The 23,673-nt window shown below is 47.5% G+C and overlaps 1 protein-coding gene across 6 annotated transcripts in view; it reads left to right on the top strand.

Moving 5' to 3' along the window:
* The window catches only part of ULK4 (unc-51 like kinase 4), a 386,569-nt gene extending 363,179 nt beyond the window's left edge, over nucleotides 1-23,390 (top strand). For all 6 annotated transcript variants that reach the window (XR_013994883.1, XR_013994884.1, XM_081072450.1 and 3 more), the window contains 2 exons: nucleotides 20,561-20,646; nucleotides 23,204-23,390. Coding sequence is in view for 4 of the 6 variants with exons in the window: in XM_081072450.1 (XP_080928576.1) it covers nucleotides 20,561-20,646; nucleotides 23,204-23,267 (150 nt within the window). In the remaining 2 variants the exon portion in view is untranslated. The remainder of the gene's footprint in view (nucleotides 1-20,560; nucleotides 20,647-23,203) is intronic.
* Nucleotides 23,391-23,673: the final 283 nt, after the last annotated feature.

Genomic DNA, 23,673 nt, shown 5'->3' with positions numbered 1-23,673 from the left:
TCCCCTCCGTTCCCAGTGCAATGTGCTGGAAACCTTCATGGGACCCTCACACGGTGTGGCGTCAGTCTCCAAACCCAAAAGCGGAGACATACCCTTCCTTCTGCTTTCGAAGTGTTTGTAGCAGGAAGAAGCCACCTGCCCCCTTACACACACACACACACACACACAGCAGGTATTAACATCAGGCTTGCCTGGTTGCAGACAGACAGGGCCTAGGGTTCCAGAAGGAATCCAGGATCTCAGAGCTCACACACAAGAAAATTAAACAGCAAATAAGTACTGCTAAGCACGGCAGGCATTCATGGAGGCACTAGGAGGGAAAGAAATTTCTGGAGACATTGGGCCCTTGAAGGACCTGTGGGTTTCGATGAGGCAAGGAGAGAGCGCATTCCTGGCAGGGGAGCGTCACGTGATAGCATCTGCCCCTCGTACTGTCTTAGGCTCCATTTGCACATAGGCCTCTGCCCAGGGAAAATTGGGGGATGAGGTCTCAGAGCCGTGTTCACTTTCCATTTTCCCACCTGATTCTTCCTCTTCCCTCCCTCCCTCCCTCCCTTCCTCCCACGACCATGATCATCATCCCTTGATGGATACAGCAGAGACCTCACCAGACCTTGCCCCAAAAGATGATTGCCCTCGTGAAGAAGGTACGGGTCAGGGGCTGGGACCAGTGTCAGGCCGACTCACTGCCTTCCTGGGGCTTCTGTCCTGCCCACCTGAGCCCTCCATTTCCTCTGTATGGTGAGGAGAGGTTGACGAATATGCCCCGGGACCCCTCCTGCTCTGTCCGCCATGTACACCGCGGCCACCTTCAACCCGGGGTTCTGTGGGATCCCCAGGATATGCTCGGGCTTTCATCCTTGTGAAAACTCACCTCAGCCTTGGCTTCTCGTCAGCGTGAAATGTTTCTGTTCAGGCACCAAAGTTATACTAAACTCTCCTGGTCTTTTGTGGCTATCCAGTCATGTTGAGTTTCGGACGGAATTGTGTGGCAGTACTTATTATTATTGTTAGTAGGTGTTGGGTCCAGATAATTGTAAAATCTAATTAAGAACTCCGAGGCTGGAGTCTCCTTCGGGGAGTTAATCATGTATTCCGGTCATTGTAGTGCAGTGTCTTCTCTAATACCCAAAGGAGTAAACTCAGAAAGTTAAGAGCCATGATTTTAAAACGGTCCGTGCTCTCAGATGATGGTTGTGTTACTCCAAATTAGGAACAGTTTCAGTTTGTAGTTTACCGTTGCTATAACAACAGCAATAGCAAAACAAAATAATTTAAGTAGTTAATCATTTGTTTACAAGTTTTTAAATGCATGGGAGACACAGGTATCATAGAAAAGGTGGAAAGCCTCAGGAACTGCCCGGCAGCTTCCAGTGCCCCCCACACACACCCACAGTGTGCTTGGGGCTGTGGACGCCCGATGGTCAGACAGGGGTGCTTGCTCTGTTGGAAACCGGAACAACATGGGACCCAAAGTTTCGCCATCTTTGACCATCCCAACATTTCAAGGCTAGTTTGGAAACTGTTGCCCTTCAAGGAATTACTTTGAAAACGGTCTCTTTTCTGAGTAAACGGCTACCTGGTGGGTCCATGAGTGGGCTGGGTGGGTCTTTGGTTGAGGATACACTGGAGTACAGTAAGTCGGGGGCCCACAAAGCATTCTTAGGGTCATGTATTCGTTGTTAGCTATGTGACAGCACATCACAAAAGCTCCGAGTCAGACTGGTGTCGGCAGTAAGGGCATACTGCGATGGAAGGGAGTCCACGGCTCTCCCCGCCCCTCCTGCTCCAATCGCCCTCCTACATGAGCCGCTTTCTTGGACGGCAGGCAGCAGGCCATTGGCAGCAGTTCCAGACATCGTGCCCAGACAGACCCTCCTAAGGTTCTCCACATCCTGCCTGGGTCTTAGAGAGGGGACCTTTCCCAGAAGCGCCCAGCACATGTGCCCTGAAGCCTCAGTGTCTGGATTCGGCTCAGTGCCCTGGCTGGGAAGCAGCTTAGCAGGATTTGCTCAGACCAGTCAGAAATGAGCCCTGGAGCCTCCCTGAGGCAAGCCCTGTGGGCAGGGAATGTACCCCCGAACCAAACCGGGGCTCCCTTAGGAAGGGGAGTGTGGGAGATGGATGTTTCATGGTCACAGACCTGTCCACTACATGCTGTGTTTCATATTTTTCTGTGAAAAGTTACTGGAAGTTGAGTTTCCCCACAAAAGAATGATTGGACTCAGACTGAATTTTAGTACAATGCTCATCTCGTCAAAGAAATCACTGTATTTGTTCCCTTTTAGTCTTTTCACACCCACCTCAGACTCAAGCAGCCTAAAAGTGATTCTCGAGATGTTTAACCCCATCGTATTATATTTACACCGACTCACAGGATCAAAATCCTAAAGTTTCAACCCACTTTAGGAAACTAAGCCATGATCGCCCTGTCTTCCAGTGTCCCGTGTAGCCCTGGTAAATAATAAGATTCTGGACTAAACTTTATGAACAAGCACGACTTCAGCCTCAGTGCCATACTTTTCAAGATGACTTTGATTTGTATGTTTAGTTAGACTCTGGTGACTGTTACTATCATCCTCGGAGGGTGTGAGGCTCTTACTGTGAGTATTTGGTTAAGAGAAAAATCTCTGCTTGCACAAGACCCAAATCTAGTGGAAAAATCAGCCCTGTGTTTGAAGAGTTCTCAAACCCCCAGAGAGTTTTAATGGCTCAGGGTGAACAGTGAGTCTGAAGTGTATCCTCCTTCATCCGTCACAGCCCAGTGTCCTGCTCTTTGCAGAGTGAAATTGCACAAACCGAATTTCACTCCATGGGGGGCCCCATTTGATCTTATTTTGTTTCTGAATTTTGGACCAAGAAAAATCAATGTAAAGATAAGCATCATATTCCATTTATAGCCGAAATCCATATCCCAGGGGCAGAAAACGGAGGGAGCTGGGTTGTTTTCTCTTTTCACGTCATTTCAGTTCGTGAGCCAGCAGGAAACTGTATTCCCTCTCTGCCACTCCGTCCTGTTTCCCTCCTTCCACCAGGTTAGACAGGAACAATTTCTCTGCTGCCTGTTAGGAAAAACAGGGCCCTAAGCCCCTTACTTCCTTCACCTTCTTCCACCTGCTGGCCTTGCCAGCTGGGTGACTTTCCTCACCTCCACTCTTGTGCTGCCCTTGTATTATTTCTCCCAGCTTCTGGCCCCACCCCGACCTTCCTGTGTCCCATTGAGATTTTGACCAGGTTCTACCACCCGCTTGTAGAATCACTGCCAGGCCCTTTGACGTGCGGGAAGTGCCTGCTGACTGGGAACAGGCTTCTGTGTCGGCCCCTCTGCCGTATTTGACGAACAGTTTGTGTGAACCTTGCACGAATCGTGCCTCCCAAGATGAATGCAGCCTCCTGCCATGGAGACAGACACAGTCTGAGCCTCCAGACCTTGTAGTGTCGGGACCCTGGAGAGGCACAGTGGAGTGAAGACAAGGCCTGAGCTTTGAGTAGAAGGAAGGTGCCCTGTGGTTTCCGTAGAAAGCCATAGGTGCCCCAAAATCTGTGTTCCTGGGGCACTCCTGAGCATGTGCTTGGGGCCTTCTCTTTCTGCCAGGCTCCAGCCTCCCTTCCTCCGTAGCCATGGCTGGGACTGTAGCCTAAGGTGCTGCCTCGGCTCGAGAGAAGCTTTTCTCCGTCCCTTTACCATATGCGCTGCCTCCTCCTCCTAAGATCTGGATAAAATGAGGGGCAGCACCCAGGCAGCCTCTGCTGGTTGTCACAGCCTCAGCTTTCCGGCTGCCCTCACTCACTCCATCATCTGCTTTCCTCCCTGGCTTATGGCTAGTTAGAGGCCTCAGAGCTCTGGGTAGGGTAGATCTGAAAAAGGAACCTCATGTGGCTACCAGATTAATTGAGTGCCAAATCCAGGCTCTAGAACTTCTCTCCTTGGCCCAAGAAAGCTGCCTACGAACCTCACTCACCCCTTTTAAAAACAGATAAAAATAAGGCCCACCTCAGAGGCTTATTACAAGGAGTCAAGGAGAGAATGTCTGAAAGAACTTCACGAACAGTAATGTGCCAATCTGTTATCTTTTTAAAGGAAATTGTTCTCTCTCTCTCTTTCTCTCTCTCATTGCTTCTCTCTCTCTCTCTCTCTCTCTGTGTGTGTGTGTGTGTGTGTCTCCCTCTCTCTCTCCATATATATATATCTCGATACAGAGCCTCTCACTCAGATTGGCACATCAGCGTGTCCATCAAAATGAGGTCCCAGGAAAGATATTCTTCCGGTAGATGTTGACAAAATGAGTTCAGCTTTAAGGCAATCTCATGTCCAAATTTCAGTGATAAAAAGAATGTAGAGTCAATGTGTCCGTATCCTCCCATCCAGTTCTGTTCTCCAGCCGCCAGATTCCCTCTGGAGGCAGCCAGTATTACGATTGTTCTGGATGTCACTCCATAGATGCTTTGTGCCTATGTGACAGAGCCTTGACTGTCCATTCTCTTTCTCCCGTACACAAATGGCAGCTCACTGTACATACTGTCCCTTTCTTCCCCACTTCCTCCTAAATTATTTTATCTTTACCAACCAGTAGGATAAAAGGGGATTTTGCGGTGGTTTTAATTTGTATTTTACCTACTGCAAGTGAGATTAAGCATAAGTTCCTGTGTAAAGGCCATGTGAATTTCCTTTCTTGCAATCTGTATTTTTATATGTTGCGCCCAGTCTTTTTATTTATTTATTTTTTTGAGTTGACCATATACTTGTTGATTTGTAGGTGCTCTCTACTAGGGAAGCAAGACCTTTATGCCATATGTTGCCACCATGTTTTCAGTTGATTATTTACCGTTTGATTCTGTTCATATTGGTTGTGTCCATGCAGACTTTGATTTTATGTAGTTAAATTTCTGTCATATACTTTGGAAAGAAAGAATGAAGACAAACAGCTGTTCAGCCCTGAGGTGTGCCTTTCTGGGTGTCGGTCACCAGCCTTTATTCTCTTTCTGTCACAAGTGAAGGGTGTAAGGCCTGGAGCTGGGACTGGGCTGGTCCAGAGAAGCCAGGCCCATTGCAACACTTGGAATTGGGGCAGACTGAGAACGCGGATGAGATCTGAAGTGAGAGGTCTGCCCTGGAGTGCAGGCTCGAAGGCCCAGATGTCAGAACGTAAGGATTCCTCCGAGCTGTGCAAAAGGAGGCTTTTGTTAAATTGGGGTTAGATTACAGTCGCCAAGCCTGTCATCAGGCAACTGTAGGAGAATGAATGAATTAACCTCCTCAGTGAATTGAATCCCACACACTTGGAGGTCAGCGGCTCGGACAGGTGTCTGCCGTTCAGAGACACACCTTCTCCAGCCCATTTCTTCCCTAAGACAATAAGCCAGGCCCTCGTGGATCAACAGTAGTCTGATCTGTCACGTGTTCTGTGGCGTCCTGAAAAGCCTTTGTGGAATTCTGAAATTGGGCTGGGAAAGTGGCTGATTCTCGATTCGTTCTGCACTGCCGTCCCTTCCCTAATGCAGCCATGGCAAAGCCCAGTCCAGTGAGGACAGCTCACTATCACCTGCTCTGCCTAGGGGCCGATGGCAGCGGCAGCTGGATCAGTCTTGATTGGAGGGCATAGAAGAGCCACAGAGTTCCTAGGCAGATGGCATCACACTGGACCTAGACCTGGACCCTGCAGGTGTTAGGAAAGATTCTGAGCCAGTTCGCCAGCAGCTGGGTTGTTCTCTCATGCACATTCAGACATCTGATGGGTGCACCAGCTTGTCTGGACTAGTAGCTGAAAGGTTTGCTCTGGCTGCCGTTATTGACTCTCCCCCACCCTTTATCTCTCCGCCCTTTGGCCATTCTCTTAAAGCCGGATTCTAATCTTCCTTTGAAAAGAATATTTCTCAAAAGAAATGTTTTCTGTCTTTGCTAGACACTCCTGCAGCAAGAGAAGATGAACAAGAGGCTTTGATCTTGTAGGCATCTTTTTAAGTTTGCTCTTTTGATCTACTGTTTTGTTTCTGTGTACTTAATGGTTTGCTTCAAAAATCACCTAAATATCAGGTCACATAAGGCAAATACTTTCAAAAGCAAGACCCATACCAATGCTGTATTGTAACCCCTGACAAAGTGCTATTACACTGCTCTTTGCAGCTGGCAAATTGTTTCCAACCTGGCAGGAGGCAAAGAGGAGAACTTCCCAGGTCTCCTCTGTGAGGGAGGATCACTCACCTAATGATCCCCAAAGCCTAAATAGCAAATGCCATAGGTAGCTCTGCATTGTCACATGCTAATACTCTTTATAGGACGTAATAGATGAGTTGCTTCTTCCAGGGCGCTCACCAAGCACCACCAGCTCGTCACGATTGCCCATGTCTTTCTTTTGAGGGTTGTGGGATGTCCTGGCTCACTCTCCTTGGCCCCATTGGGATGTGGGCCTCTGAGTTCAGACATTCCCACCCAGAATTATAATGAACAGAGCACTGCATCCAGGTATCAGGCTTAGGTAGCTGTGATGGAAGCCTCTTTTCCCCTCACCCTTCACCTTCTCCGCCACTACACAGACAGAAGTCCTAGGCACAAGAGGCTATGAGTTACAGAATACAGAGAAATTCTACCAAATTGGAGCAATCTCAGTGTGGAACCCAGCCCCGTGGGATGCAATTTACTATACTGCTTGCTGACGTTTCAGAAATCTAAGTGAACGGCAGTGAATCAAGCCCACCAAAATTTTTATTCCGGTTCAATGTAGTTATAGTCATATATTCTAGGCTAAGGCCTATAATTAATTTGGCTATATCTGTGCCAGAATACTCTCATGAGTAAGAATTTAAGATTCTGTGGTTGCCACCCATCTTTAAATCCATGAGTCAGTCCCCAGGCCTTTTTTATTTTCCTGAAAGATAATTAATCTATGCCTTTTGAAGAAAACTATTACCGCTGTGACTGAACATCAGTGTAGTGTAATGTTGGCTGTCTGCCTTGCTATGCACCCTTAAAATACACTGCTAATTAATGCATATGCACAGAAAAGGAAAAACTAGAAACATTCCATGTACCCAACAATAGAGAAATGGTTAGATAAGTTTTGGACATGTAAGCATTACAAATTAATACATGAGCACTTCCACTGCAGGGAAATAGGAAGTAATAGGGCACAGATTTACTATCCTACTGAAACAACAGCACAAACAAACAAACAGAATTTTAAAAGTGCTGTGTAACAATGGTTTTCTAGACACTGGACTTCAGACAGTGAAAGATAGTGATCCCTGAGAGACAGTACCGTAAGAGATGACTGCGACGATTGCCCCAGCAGACTGCCTTGAGAGTTTCAAGCCACGGACTGTGGAGGGGGGACTGAGGTGGCATACAGAAGATTCCCCAAGTTGAGGAAACAGCTGAGAGCCCAGGGAGACCTAGGCAGCTCACAAGACACAGTACCGGAGCGGAGAGGCCTGCACAGAGAAGAACGCTGGAGATCTGCAGATGGTCCCATTGGGTCTTCAATAGAGTACTGATCATGTTAAGTGTGTGGGGCCTGGTAAAGAACCATCCAAAGGGATTAAAGGAAACAATGCCCAGTGCTCATACAGGACCAAGAATAGTGCCTGTTTCTACCAGCCAGACTGAAAAAAACTCACAATTCACAAGGCGTGGGGTAGAATGCACAGAAACGTCTTGCCTCAGTAGTGGAGAACATTAGCCATAGACTCAGCAGTGCTCCAGACCCACCCAACAAATCAAAAAAGCAAAAGGATCAAAAGGATCAAAATGTTTCCAGTAATTCAACTGCCTTACCCTCACCCCCCAAAAAAAAAATCAAGAATACTTACAGTAATACAAAAATAACAAGCAACAAGGTAAATTTCATACTATCTGGCATCAAAGATTGCAAGGTATTCAAAGAAACAAAAAAACACAATTCATCAAAACCAATTCAGAACTGGCACAGGTGTTAGAATTAGCAGACAGGGATGTTAAAAGTTATTCTAGCTATATTCCCTATGCTTAAAAAGTTCAGCAGGCATGGACATGAATATAATTTTAAAGACCTAAATGGAACTGTCTGAGATGAAAAATACATGGATAGGATTAACAGCAGATTAGACATTGCAGGAGAAAAGATGAGTGAGTTTGAACACATAGTTATACACACTATCCAAAATGAAACACAGAATTTAAAAAAAAACAAAAAAAAGCATCAGTGAGCTTTTGGATAACTTCAAGTGGCCTAAAATATGTATAATTGGAGTCCCTGAGTAGGGTAAAGGGGAGGGGGCACAGGCAGCAAAAATATTTGAAGAAATGTGGTAGAAATTTTGGTAAATTTGATGAAAAGTATAAACCCACAGATCCAATATGCTCAGTGAACCCCAAGCACAAGGAACATGAAGAAAACTAAACCCAGGCACATTACAATCAAATTTCTCGAAACCAGTGAGTGATACAGAGAAAAACCTCTACAGTAGCCAGAGGAAAAAGAAACATTATATACAAAGGAACAAAGAGATGGATGACAACACATTTCTTTTTAGAAACAATGCAAAAGAGAAGACAGTGAGGCACCATCTTTAAAGTACTGAAAGGAAAACTGTCAACTTAGGATTCTATATCCAGCTAAAAATATCTTTCAAAACTGAAGGCAAAAAAGACATTTTCAGATATACAAAAGCTGAAAGAATTAATTCATTGCCAGCAGACCCACCCTGAAAGAAGCCCTTCAGATGGAAGGAAAATGATACCAGATTGAAATTTGCATTTACACAAGGAATGAAGACCATCAGAAGTAATAATGACATTCCCTCCAGAAGTGTGTGAGAGTTCATAGTAGCTTTATTTGTAATAGCACAAAGCTGGCACCAACCCAAATGTCAGTTCATAAGTGATTGTAGAAATAAACAGGTGTATCCAAACAGTGGAGTACTATTCAGCAATAAAAAGGAATGTATTGTTGATACCTACTAAACCATGGTTGAATCTCAACATAATTACATTGAGTGAAAGACGCTAGACAAAAAGAATATATACTGTAGGATTCCACTTATATGAAATTTTATGAAATGCAAAGTATACAGTGACAGAAAGGAGATCAGTGGTTTCCTGGAGGTGAAGTGGGGGTGGGGAGGAGAAGAAGGGAAGGATTACAAATGGGCATGAGGAAACTTTTGGGTTGATGGAGATATTCTCCCTCTTGATTGTGGTGTTGGTTTACGATTTAGCAAATTTTACAGCTTTGGTTTGTGTCATTTTATCATGTCTATTAAGCCTCAGTAAAGAAAGCTGTTAGAAATTAATATATAAAGACAGACTGAAAGTGAGTATATAGAAAAAGCCCATAAAAAATGTAAAAAAAGTTTTGTCAGCCCTATATCAACTAGGTAAAAAAGACATGTGATATAAATAGTTAAAAAGAAATAATTTAGATAGTTTAGAAAACAAAGTTACTGAGAATAATTTTTACCAGTTGTTTTAATAATACAAAAATAACTAGAAGACTAAAAATGCACTATATTCTCAGATTTTGTCATTTTATGCATTTAAATTTCAAATGTTCTATTTAAAGTTTTTAATAACTTCCTTAGAAATGTAACCTTTCTGAAATGTAACCTTTCTGTGCTATAATATCTTCCTGTATAAATGAGGGGACATTAATAGTGTTGAACCCTTAAAAACTTAAATGAGCAAAACCTTCCTAAGTGCTCAGAACGGTCCCTGGCCCACAGTAAGGCCTCATTGTGTGTTAGCATTGACCATGACCAGCTGTGAACAGAATGTTGCCGCAAGGCTACCTTGGATCCAGGGAAAACAGGCTGAAGTTTGAGTATTAGTGTTGATTCTTCCCCTATCTTTGTATGCTCAGAGAAAAATAACAAAAGCTATAAAAGAAAAACTGGGGAGGAAAAGGACAGGGCTTAAGGTCGTTGTTTAGACTTCCTGGCTCTGAGGACTGAGACCCCACAAAAGTGCAGAGCCATTCTGTGGGTCCCGGAGAGGGGGGCGACGATAGTGGGACATGGTCGCACTCAGGGGCCTGCCCCAAGGTCACGGACCCTCAGCTGAGTGAAGTTTGATGGGTGAAGTGAGTACCTAACCTGAATGTCCAGCCCCGGCACTGAGACCCTCTCCTGGGTGGGGGTTAGTAGCCTTCCCCCTCTGCCCATGCCTCCTCCTCGCCTCTTCTCCCTGAACTCGGGGCCCTGGATTTGAGCAGGTAGTTTGCACCGTGTGTTACAAAACAGTTGTCAGACTCCTCACTTGAAGACCTCTTCGTTTTTCTCAGTGTCACTTGATAGTTGACATTAAGGGTTCTGAGGCTTGCCCCTTTGCCTCTTGAGATGGCAGCTTACTCATCTGTTAGTGAGGAGCTCGGAGGTCAGTGGGGTAACACATGTAAAGGACTTTTCACTACAGTTATCGTAAATGTCACGCAGAACTTAGTGGTAACCCACAGGTAGAATTTCTACCCTTTTGCCATCAACCATGTTCCCTCTTTCAGAATAAATGAGGCTATCTAAGGCGAGTTTTAAAAAAATCCTAAACTGCTCCCCACACACACATATACTCACACACATTTACTCACACATACACCTGGCCACACGGGGTGGGTGGCCAGAAGGCTTACATTCTCTGCTTAGATGTCCAGACAGCCCCACTACACACACACACTCTCACACACACACACTCACACTCAGTCTCACACACATGCACACACACACTCTCACACACACACTCTCACACACACACCCTCTCACACAGTCTCTCACACACAGTCTCACACACACACTCACACACACAGTCACACACACACACTCACACGGACACACACAGTCTCTCACACACACGTACACAGACACACACACAGTCTCACACACACATGCACACACACACTCACGTACACACACACAGTCACACACTCACAAACACACACACATAGACACACACACACAGTCTCTCACACACTCACACACAGAGACACACACACTCACACACAGAGACACACACACACACACACACACACACACACACACTACTCACCCGTTAGCATTGCCTCTGCTCTGTGTACGTTGACTGTCTGGAGCAGGAGTAGTTTTAAGGGACCAGGGAGGTAAAGGGAGGCTGTTTGGGGAAAAGCGTAGCAACACTTCAGTCAGGAGGATGAGGAGTTCTCTTTTCTCCTCTCTGGTAAAATCCTTTTCTCAGTTTATTTTTCTGCCTCTGTTCAGTGAAAATCTCCTAAAATACGTTTGCATTTGACCTCGGGTTCGTGAAGCACTTGTAAGTCATTGATACTCTATCTCATCTGGAAGCACTGAAGGATTTCCTCTTGGATAAGCTCTTAGGCTTCCAAAGGCTCGACCTTGGACAGTGAGTCCTGTGGAAAATGTGGAGGAACAATGATGTAGCCTGTTTGTGGCCAGGACGCCTGTCCCTGAAGATTGCCCCAGGGAGCTCGCCTGGGCTGGGAAGTGTCTCTTGGTCTCAGAGCTCTGGGACCTCGACACTGCAAGGCCCTGTCTGTCTCCCTCTGCTCCACACAGAAGTGCCAGCAGAGCCTGCAGCCAACCTGAGGCTTTTCTAGAGGCTCCGACCCTCCCATTGGAGACTCAGTTGGACCAAAGCTCTGGCATCCCTGTTAAAGTGCCCAGGGTGGCCCCGAAGGCCACATGAGTGATGGCCACGTGGTGGTCACAGCTGCTCTGAGTCCAGGACCCTAACCCCTATCCTGTCACCAGCACAGCCACTGTTCCCGCTTACCTGGGTCCTCACAGGGACGAGGGGCAGAGTCCACTGGAGGTCGGCCAGCTCAGCCTGCCAAAGCCTATTATAGAAGAATATCCGGGCTCTTTGAAGTTGCCCCGGAAGCCTCTGAGACCTGGCTTCAGTTAAGTTTATCCCAAGGCCAATTTGACGCGTGTCCAGGAAGCTCCCTGTGCACTCCAGTTCTGCTTGGCTCTGTGTGGTCCGTCATGTTCGCCCCGGAGCGGGAATATCTGGGTCAGCAGACTTCTCCTGGGAGCCTCCAAGGCCCACCCCCCACCTCTACCACCCATGTAGCTCCTTGTCACCACCCAGCTGTGCATACAGATGCTTTGGGGTCAGCTAACAACTGACCTGTCTCTCTGAGGTGAAAATCCGAATCCCTTCCCTCCTTCTGTGGTCTGGCCTGAAGGAGGGGAGGGTGAACTGCTCATTTTCTCAAAGTGGTCATGATTAAAATGTTTCTAAATGCAGTCTTTCAATATTTGATCAAGTCCCTCAACAAAAATAACAGCCACCAGGAGAATTTTCAGCTGTCCAGCAGTCTCTGTCCTATGTGGCGTGCATGTTGACTAATTGGTGGCTGATGGCTTTAACCATGGAAACAAAATGTGCTTTAATTTTCCTTTCATTTTACTTTCCTCCCAGTTGTTATCAATGTGAGGAAATTTCCGTGGCCCCTAATGTCTCTGTAGAGAGCCTGAGCAGGATAAGGTGTAGTCGGGAGGACAGAGCCAGGCGGAAGAGGCAACGACAGACTCTCAGCTCAGGTGTGTCCACCAGCTTTGCTTTGCACCTTCGCCTGGCCACCTGTTGACACGTGTTGAGGTGGCTGCTGAGGTGATGGTGTGCCTCGTGGAGGCGCCTGCCTCTGAGTCCCAGGGAGTGTGTTTGTCACAGTGGAAGCTCTGACTAGACACCCTCCCTACACCATATCCCCTCAATCTAAACAGGGTCCAGCTCATAATAGGTGTTCAATATATCCTGTCTTCTCGACCCCAGAATCGTACCAACTATTATTTATAGGACCCTTTACAGTTACCAAGAGAGCTTCTCATGTGCACACATCTCATGTATGGTTGCGATTCCTTTTCGCCCCCCCGCCCCCGCCCTTGCTAGACTGGGGGCCTCGGCCCTGAGGACTGGGGCTGTCGTTTTCTTCTCATACTGGAGGCTTCAGACTTAGGAGGTACTATACTTGTTATACCGCCTCCTGTTAGTACCTCCTGTTATATAATTGCAGTCATGTTCCACATGCTTTTATGTTTTATGTTTTGTTACTTAAGATGATGTTATGAGCCTTTCCCTGATTGTCCTCATTTATAATGGCTGAGGCACAGCAGAGTGGGTTAGTGGCCGACAGAGTCCTCACTTGGGCGAGTGACGACTTGAGGGAAGGAGAGGGCTGTGGGGCTTGCTTAGTCTTGTTGACCTGATCTCACTCTACTTCCCGCCACCTTCCCACTCCCTCTCACCCCTCCATGTGATAGAAAGCTCAGAAAAAGGGCTGGAAATGGGCAGTGTTAATCCACTTCTATCTACTTCTTTCCCACCTCAAAGCCCCACCATTACACACATGCCCACACACACGCACAACTCCAAATTCAGTGGTTCCATTGACAAATAGACATGTCAGTAGGAGCGCAGTTGGTATTCCTAAGATCGGCTGAAATTTGCATGGACAAGTGTGCAAATACCTACTCCCAGTTCCTCACTTCCCATGACCCACGTTCTCACACTTACCCGTCACACCATGGCTGGCTACTACCTTGAATATGTTCCCTTGTGGGGAAATGATTCCAGCCGTGTCCCATGGATGACATCCTGGTGCCACTGCTTTGGAAGTCTCTTCTCTCATGTTTGCCTTTCTGAGCACTTGGCTCGGGTCGTCTGGGGAAAGCAACACGGCCTGATCCTATATTTCACCCGAATTTTCTTTGGGCCAACCTCTGGTTTATGCTTATATGCACAAGAGGTCCACAATCGTAATTCTTTGCCAATTAAAACTGTTTTCTCCTCACTTATTTTGGACCTGGCTGTTGTAGTTAGTTAGTTGGATCAGGCCTAAAAGATTTCCCAAACCAGCTATATTATAGTCAACATTCAAAACTTACTGGATTTAATGACCAGAAACTAATGTAATTATGAACAGTTTCTAGGCAATAAGGGCATTTTTACTGCCCCACCGAGAGCTGAGAGAATTGGCTGGCCTAAAATGACTATAGTAGGTGTGGATAATTTTCTTCTAGAAAATAATCATGTCTTATGGGGTGAAAAAGAAAAACATTAAAATCCTCTGCAGGTCATTTCCATGGCCTAAGGATTTATCCGGTGCCCAGGGGTATAGACAAGAGTTTAGGCAGGAGAGGAGAAGGGGGGTGTCGAGCCAGATAGAGGAGCAGATGGACCCCAGGAGGAGACAAGAAAGGTCAAGTGAAAGAAGAAAGTCCTTTCACACTGGGGTGTTCTCACTGAAGTCAGCTCGCCTGTACAATGTGATAGTCCAGATGTGTCTCACCTCCCATCGTCCTCTGCTTGCTGCCTTCCCAAATTGGGGAATGTCAGTTGAGAGGACAGTGCTCCCCACTCCGACCCCAGCTCGAGAGGCTGTAGGCTGAGCCGTTCCATATTCCGTCAGGGACCTGGGCTCTTACCACGTTCCATCAGGTGGCCCAGATCTGGGTCACCATCCCAGCTCCACTACTGACCAGCACCCTCACCCCGTCTCTAACGTGGGACCACAGGAGACCTTCTTCATACGGCCACTCTGAAAAGAACAGGCGATAATGGCACACAGTACCTACCCAGCAAACTCTTAATCCACTTGCCATCACCAGGAAAGACAGACCTCCATCTGCCTTCTGGTAGTCAGGCGCTGAGAGAACTGCCAAATGAGGGGTGGTCTCCCCATCAGAAGTGTGTACTGGATAGTACGTATGACCCACGGGTTCCTTCGGTCAGCACCTGGAACGCCTGGTTGTGTCTGAGTTCCTTGCTCCCACTGCAAATGATGAGGATCAACAATTGTGGGGAGCAAAGGGGCCACCCAGCAGCAGAGTGGGTGAGCCTTTACACATGGCCGCCAGCGTGGGGGCAGTGGAGCTGGAAGTGAGACTCCGCTCCGTCAGGCAGCTATTATTAGCCAGCCAGTCAGCCAACAGCTGTGCAGGGTCTTGGAGGCGTGTGAGGTTGGGTGTGATCTCTCGGGAAGATCTCTTAAAGTTGGGAAGACTGGGTCACATCTCAGTGGGACTGCTTGCTGGCCAGGTAACCTTGTGCCAGTCACATGAGCCCTGCTAAGCTGTTTCCTATTCTGTGAAATGAGCGTAGTAATACTTCATTTTCAAGGTTGTCATATGTTTGAACACTTTAATGCTATTCCCGAACACCACAGATGCTCGGAAATGTTAGAGTCCTGTGATGACCCAAACCCCACGCTCCTTTTACTCCAAGGTCTCTTGGCTCAGTTAGTCCTCTGGACCAAGGTGAATCCCAACAGTTTCTACTAAAACCTAGGTTTTGCTAGTTTTGCCCACACAAGAGCTGGTCATCCATTTCCTTCCTGTCCTGCCCCAGCCTTCTTCAACCTGAGGAGTTGCTGTGTTCAGGGTGCCACCCTTCCCTGGGCCTCTGTGCTGCTGGGGTCTCACGGTGAGTTAAAGCTAAGCTGGGCTTCCCGCAGAGCATGGCAGAATCCTCCACAGTGGTCACCTGGACACAAAGAGTCTTCCTTATGCCCTATTTCTGTTCAGGGCATCTAGAGCAATATCTCTGTCCCCTCCAGAGAACCTGTGTTCTCGGGGGTCCGGGCCAAATCGAGGGGAGCAAGGCTTTGTGCTTGGGCCTGCCTCATCTGCTAGACCCTGCCTGTGCCATTGAGATGCTCCAATGTAGTTTCCAGCTGGAACCCCCCCTGCTGACAGGAATCCTTAGGGACACCTCTAGGTGTCTTTCGGCCCAGCCCCCTGCTTACTAGCCCTGCTCAGAGGGGCCTCACTGACTTTTGCTGAGAAACATGAGTTTTCTCCATGGGCCCCAGGCGGTCACAGGGGCCATGAGGCCGCTGAAGGCCGTGCGTGGAAATGACTCCATTCCGCCCGCCATGCACTCAGCATCCCTCGGAGGACGAGATCAATGTGTGGGCATGGGTGCAGAGCGGCCTGTGTTGTTATGGCCTTGCTTTAATCGGAATGTGAAAGGGAAGACCCAGGCAGCAGCTCGAGAAGTTTCTGGAGAGACCCAGAATGAGCAGCAGGTAGGCAGTAGGGGAGGGAGGACCAACCGGAACTTCTTCCCCAGATTCCACCCTGGCGTCTGAGGGCAAGGAGATAGCATGTCTCAATACGCAACTGGCAGAAATGGCTTTGAAGTAACAAAACCCTCAGCCGAAGAGAAGACAAAGTATATGTTAAGAGCACAAAATACAGGGGCTGGATGTATAGGTTTATTTTTGAAATGTAAACTCTCTGAAGTAGAGTTGTCATCGTCACCTGCTTGTTTTTACTTGTATTCATGAGATCTGAAGGCCACGGAATTAACATAATCCTCACCTGTGTGAAGTGTGTGTCTGTAGTGAGGCGTGCCGAGAAGCACCTGGGCCCTCTCACCGCTGTCGGCTCCAGCCCTGATTTTCCTCTGGTCTCCCCATGTTGCCTGGGCCTGTCCAGGGGCGCTCAGGAGTAGGCTTTTTTTGGCCACCCACATTCAGGCCCACTGAGATACAGACATATATTGCTACACGCTCACAAATGAAGTCCCGTGGCCTGCCCTTACCTGACTCAGGTACAGCCACATAGCCCTCCGTACCCGAAACCATTTCCAAATAGAGAAGCCCGTACCAGAGCATTTTAATAAGCTTCTTGAGGATGAGGCTGTGAGCCATATTTATGAGCATGAATTCGTGATGTACCATGAAGATAGAAAATGAAAGTACATTCTGATTCACACTTTCTTTTCAGGCTGTAGGTAAGGAGTGTAGGCACCGGGCCTGGCTTTGTCCCTCAGTGGCCACTGTGCCCCAGACAAGCCACTGTCCTTTCTCTCCTCTCAGCCTCACGTGCAAACCAAGGAAGCTGGCCTATGTCAGGGTCCTGCCGCCACCACGGACATGGGACGGCTCCTGTTGGTAGTTTGTATTTGGGAAGCTGAAGCCCAGAGGAGCCAGCCCAAACTCTATCCCGCCAGGGGATTGTGTGCAAAGTCACCACCTTACGATTCGTGAGCCTGGTGGGGAATTTGAGGGATGAATTGATAAGACACTTTCAATGTTTTGGCTATCCCAAGTGATGCATGACTGCTGATTGACAGGCCACCATGTTAAACTGACCAGAGCAGAAAGCTGAATAAAGTAGGTAGGCTTTTTACCCAAAGTACATTATCAGCTTTTATATATATCCTCAATTAAACAGAAGTGGAAGCACTATCTTTCTAAGTTGATCTTAACTCTAAGCTCAGATTTCCAACTTTTAAATAATTTTTTCCTTAAAGACCCCATGTTTTGAGTGATTCCTGTCTACCAGGTGAACTGCACACATTTAGTATAATTCATGTTTCCATTCTGATGAATTTTAACCATACAGCTACCATTCAGATGGCGTGGCGGCATAAGATAATCACTAGCACACCACATTTGGTTGATATATTTCCATTATAATGCAGAGAAATGTGAGGCAGACACGACTGTTTGCAGGAAACGGACACCAGCCATTTGATGTTTTGAAATAATGAAATCCACTCATGGACACTTAGAGTTCCAGAACTTATGCTTATTGCACCTTATTGCAGAATAAGATTGAGTTTGCTTGTCTGGGCTTATGAGAATTACTGCCAGAAATGAGAATAATAACCACAGGAAGAGGTATTGTGTTTACACCCTTCACCAGTCTCCCCTATGCATTATTTATTTTCTTGAAGAGTCGCTGGGGTCCTCTGTCATGGCTTTTGTAGTAATCCCAGCCATGAGAAGTTCTCCAAGAGTCACTTAGCCATGAATTCAGGATGACAGTCAACAAGTAAGGAGATTTTTCTACGGGGCTCAGTGTGCACAAAACATCCTCAGCTTAAGTAGCTTGAAAGAGAAGTAGGTGGGATGGCTTTTGAGCAGACCCACAATTCAGTTTTTAAGCAAGGTTAAGTACCAAGAAAATAGGTTAAAAGCATTATTGTCTGGTAGATAACAGTAGAACATTTCTGAAAGAAAGTTGGTTTCCATCTTCATTTATAACCTTCAAGGGCCGAAGAGGAGAACAAACTCTAGGAGTAAGGAGAAATTCATGCCAAAGCCCACTCATTTTAAAGCCACTTGAAATCCTAATGTTGCGAACTCAACTAATTATAGAAAACTGATGCCAAGGGACAAAATAATGTAGCAAGGCAAATTAAGACTCTTACCTTTTCTAAATTACTCAGATTTATCTTTACTCATATCTCATTCTAAAAATGAAATCAGACCTATATACCAAGTAATGCATGAATGCTTATTGTTTTTCAATTTCTTTGGTTGAAGACCATCTTGGTTCTTTTCACTTTTTAGTGATTATGAATAAAGCTATGACAGATTTTTGTATACAGGTGTTTGTGCGGACATACGTTTTCAGTTTACTTGGGCAAATACCTAACAGTATAATTACTGGGCTGCAGGAGAAGATTACATTTAATTTTGTAAGGAGTTGCCAAACTTTCTTCCAGAGCGCGATACTGTTCTGCGTTCCCACCAGCAATCGATGAGAGCTTTTGTTATCTGGGCCGGCATTTGTTATTGGCAGTTTTATGAATGTTAGCCATTCTGCTAGGCATGTAGTGCTATTGCAATTTTAGTTTGCATTTCTCCAGTGCCAAATGATATCAGGTATCTTCTCCTGTGCTCATTTGCCACCCATATACCTTCTTTGGAGAAGTGTCTATTCAGATTGTCTGCCTATTTTTAATTCGGTTGGTTACTCTCTTGTTGAATGTTAAGAGTTTCTTATATGTGCTGTATAAGTCTTAGCAGATACGTGATTTGCAAATATTTTCTCCTGGTCTGTGGCTTATCTCATAGTCTCTCATCAGGATTTTACAAAGAGCAAAGTTTGTAATATTGATCAAGTCCAATCTGTCATTTTTTCTTTCAGGGATCATACTTTTGTATTGTCTCTGAAAACTCATCAATGTACCAAATTTCGCATAGATTTTCTCCTATGTTTTCTTCCCAAAGTTTTATAGTTTCATGTTTTACATTCAGATCTGTGATCTATGATCCGTTTGGATTACGTTTTCCATAAACGTCAGAGAGTGTCTAGGTTCACGCTTTTACATGTGAGCGTCCCTTTGTTCAAAAGACTGTCTTTCCTCGTTTCAAGTTTGCACATTTGTGAAAACTTGATTTCTGGGCTCTCAATTCTGTTCCACTGATCTCTGTGTCTATCCTTCTGTCAACCCTACAGCATTATGGTTATTGTAGCTCTATAGTAAAACTCTTCAGGTGGGGTAGTGTGGTTCCCCCAACTTTATTCTGCTTTTGCAAAATTGTTTTAGCTATTCTAGTTCCTAAGATTGGTAGATTCAAATATTAGAATCAGCTAGTCTATAGCTACCAAAAAAATCCTGCTTGTATTTTGACAGGAATTGCTTAGATTTGGGCTGTCGTGGCTGCCTTGATGTCCTGAATCGATTCAAAACGTTTACCTTTCATGGTCATTTTGACTTTGGGGAAGAGCCAGAAGTCACACGGTGCCAGATCTGGTGAGTAAAGTGGATGAGGACACACCATGATGTTTTTATTTGACAGAAATTGCTGTACCAGAAGCGATATGTGACACAGAGCCTCTCCATTGCAATCAAACAATACAGTGAATGCTGCTGCCGAGTGCCTCCAACGGAAAGGCAGGATTTGCAGTATGGGAAGTGGCACATCGGACCTTAGTAACAGTGGGTGACAAGTTTCAATGTATTCGGTGCAGTCAGTGAGGTGTGAGATACGGTTGAGGAAAGGTGTGTTTTAAAGTGTGCTGTAATTCATCCTCCGTCATGACAATGCTCCGTGTCACAGGTCACTTCTGGTGTACGGCAATTTCTGTCAAATAAAAACATTACAGTGTGTCCTCATCCATTTTATTCACTGGATCTGACACCATGTATCTTCTGGCTCTCCCCCAAAGTCAAAATGATTCAGGACATCGAGGCAGCCACGACAGTGCAACTAAAGACACTCAGGAAAGAGGACTTCCAGAACTGCTTCAGAAAGTGGCAAGAAGGATGGGACAAGTGTGTTTGAAGGGGGATTAATGGCAATGTGTCTTTTACTGTAATAATTTGTTTTTTACTTAAACACTGTATTCTTTGATCACACCTCATATATTTCTTGTAAGCAGCATATAATTGTGTTGTGTTTTGTTTACATTCAGTTCGAAAATTATTAGTCTTTTATTTGTAGTATTTGATAAATCTATATTTAACGCAGATACTAACATATTAGGGCTTACATTTATCACAATACTCTTGATTTCTGCTCTTTTTTCATTCCCTCTTTGGGTTTGTCTTGCTCTTCTTCTAATTTCTTAACATGAAATGTTGGATTATTGATTTGAAATATTTCTTCTTTTTTAATATAGTACTATACATTTAATACTATAAATTTCCCTTGAAGCACTGCTTTAGCTGCATCCCACCAATTTTGATATATTATTTAGTCATTTTCATTCAGTTAAGAATATTTTCTAATTTTCCTTGGGATATAGATTTATGTCTTTCATCCCCAATGCCACAGGCCGCCTGAGACTCAGGGTGCCCATCCAATGGGACGTGAGTCAAAATGGGCCAGCTGACCACTTTCTTCTCCTTCCCTTGCAGGTCACCTCCAATGAGAAGCACCTCGAGAGCCTCAAGAATGCGGACACCCTCCTGCGGGCTCTGGAGTGGCTGGCCCCGGCTGGGGGGTAAGTAGGCCCAGGAGTGGCAGTGCAGTCTGTTGGGCTCAGCAAACACTCTCACCCATGCCGTCTCCCCTCCTGCCCCCTACCCCCCCACACACACCAGGACCACCATCGTCCAGCCTGTTAATGGCCACTGAGACTTCTCCCAGTGTGGGGAGGGCCACTGTGCCCCTCCACCCTCTGGGCATCCCCACTATGCAGGTAAGGGGGGTCGGCAGGAGGAGGGAGGAAAGTGGGAATGTCTGAGGAAGGCAATGCTCAACATCTACACTGAATAGAGAGGAGGGAGTGATTCTGATGAGGTGGGAGCGAGATGTGATGAACCTCATGAGAAAGGCAGTACCCGGCCATCAGCAGCCTGGCCCAGAGGCATCATGTCGCCACCTTGCAGAGGATCTGGAGACCTGGCCCAGGCAGGGGTAGAAACGGGAGCTCAGCCCGCCCTACAGCTGCCTTCCTTGGTCAGATCTTCAGAGGGAAACCTTGGAGCCTATAGAACAGACTGACACCCAGAATCTGACAGTGTGAGGTTAGGTCAGCCTCCTAGTTCTTGGCTCCACAGTGTGTCTAGAACATTCTGGAACTGAGGGGCGCAGACCAGGGCAGCCTTGTCACCCAGGAGCGTGTGGGTCAACCTGCAATGACATGCTCCCTGAACTTAAGAGGTGGCTGCAGATGGTAGGGGTAGGGTTTACAAGTCTTAATTTACTTGGCATGTTAGCGTCAAGTGACCAGAGAAAAACTGCATGGGATGAAGGGGAAGTTGTCCCCAGGTATCCAGGCTTCAGTCCGCTGGCGCTGCGTAATGGCTCACTGCGTACGACATGCCTGGCAGGTAATGGGGGCTCCCGACGTTCGACAAATGACTCAGTGAAGGCACTCCCCCCTCCCCCCTCAGGCCATTGTTCCCAGAGCTGAGGGAGGTGGCCAGAGGTTGTGGTGGCAACTGTCTCCTGAGCCCCAGCGGTTGTCCCCAACCCGGGGAGAAGACCCCACCTCCTGAGGGGTCCCTGGCTTTCACTGGCCATGGTGCCTGGCGTTTCCTAGTCATTTCTGTTTTCAGAACCGCAGGGTTCTATGAAATCTGCTTCCAGGTGTTTTGGGATGGGTATTAATTTGAAGAAAGATACGTGGTTGAGGCATTGCTGAAAAGAGGAGTCTGGAAGGCTTGCTCCAATCAACCTTCTGGCACTTAATCCTGGGTGGGGAGGGGAAGAGGACACCCTCTCCTGGCCTCCCCCACCCCCTTCCCTCTTACCCACGGTTCCTGTGAGGAGACGGGCGGGACAGGCCGACTTTGCTGGGTCCCCTTCACCCTGCTGAGCCCCGTGGCGTAAGGTGCTGTGAGAAGCGTGTGATGTCCATGCCCAGGGGTCCTGGCCTTGTGCCAGCAGCCGTGATGACGCCGCTGAGCAGATTAGTGAGGAGGCGGCCGTGGGAGTGTTGGGACGAGTGGAGTTTGGGGGGGTGGCCCGAGAGCCCCACCCCCAGCCGGTCTGTGTGGGCCTCCTCGCCTAGCAGGGCCTCCGTCCGCCTTTAGGCCAAAGCCGGCAGGCCCTCCTGCGCCAACTGCAGAGAGCTGGACCTACATCTGAACCAAATGTGTCAAAACAAAGCTCATTGCTGGTGGCCCAAGACGCCAGCCACTGAAATGCCTGTACCAGGCAGAGCGTGTGTTCGGTGGGAGGTCGTGCTATGACGTTGTCTTGTTTGTTCAAGTGGCTGAAGAAAAGCTTTTCTTAGGGTGACGAAGGCGTGGGTGGCAGTGTTCTCAGTTCTGATACGGCGCTGCCAGAGGTTCGTGCGCCATGTGTGCGGGTCCCTGGGCGTTCTGTCCCCTGCGGGCAGCGGGGACAGCGTGGTGCCACCAGACCCGCCTGGACTCAGCAGGGACCTTGGTGTGTGGAGCAGGGATGCATGGCCCCGTCCGACTGTGACCCACGCGTCTCTGTGGCAACAGCTCCATTTCTGTGTAGCCAAGAGTGTGCCCTGATCTAATTTTATACTTGAAGGCACTCTGCTGGGTCTTTCTTTTCTTTGCTAGCAGTTGTTAAGGCAGACGTTTCAATGTGTGTTTGCTCCAGTAACAAAGTTTCCATGCTAAGCTCTTAATTGTACACCCACACCTATGAGAAAACATCCCAAAGCTCCTGGCTGATTGGCCAGGAAGTGGCAGCGTGGAGCTGGGGGGGGGGGCAGCATTTGCCGGGTCTGGCATCTCTGACTTTCGCACAAGTCAGCTGCAGGCAGGCCCCGTGGGGGCCCTGGCTGCCTTCTGAGGTGCCATCCAGTTCAGCGTCGGTGCACTCGGCCGAGGTGCTTTCAGATGTTGAGTGGTGGCGGGGCCAGGAGCTCAGGCCTGGCTTAGGGGTGCTGGCGGGCTGTTCCGAGCCCCACCAGGACTGTGGGCCAAGGGCTTCCACCTCACCGCCTGGGGATCAAAGATGCTGCTCAGGGGCAGCTCTGGGAAGCAGCTGGCCCATCACATAGCCGCCCCTTTGAGAGAGGGGGCACGTTACCCCGGAGACGTCTAAGGGTTTTGTTTTGGGTTTTCTCACAGTTCATCTGCCAATAGTACAGTGGCTTGTTTGGCCCTGGAAATCCTCCAAGCTGTCGGACACTAGGCAAGAAGGCACTGAACACAAGCCTGCCTGCAGCACAACCCTCCACGACACGGCTCGCTCAGTCAGCTCCCCCACTTGGGCCACCTCGCCACCTCCAGCTGGATTTGGACCTAATAAAGTCAGCTTGAACCCAGAACCTTCCGGCTGATGTGCTCTCTCTGGGCCCTAGAAAACCAACTCAGAATAGAGCTTCTTGTTCCCTGTGGACACATCAGGGCCCCCCAGGTTTGCTAGCTGTTCTCAGAATGTTCTCTCCCTCCGTGTGTGGGCCGGGTGGGCCTCCTCTGAGCCTGCGTCTGTGAGCGTCTCCCCGCCCCCGCCAGCTTACAAGCAGGACTAGGCCTGCGTGAGTTCCCAGCGCAGCCCCACAAGCCTGGGGAGGCGAGTTTCAGCCTCGTCTTCCCCC

This window comes from Rhinolophus hipposideros, assembly GCF_964194185.1.
Source record: "Rhinolophus hipposideros genome assembly, chromosome: 14".
In the NCBI taxonomy this organism is placed as follows: domain Eukaryota; kingdom Metazoa; phylum Chordata; class Mammalia; order Chiroptera; family Rhinolophidae; genus Rhinolophus; species Rhinolophus hipposideros.
The sequence above is the reverse complement of the archived record's forward strand: the minus strand, read 5'-3'. Positions and strand labels throughout refer to the sequence as shown.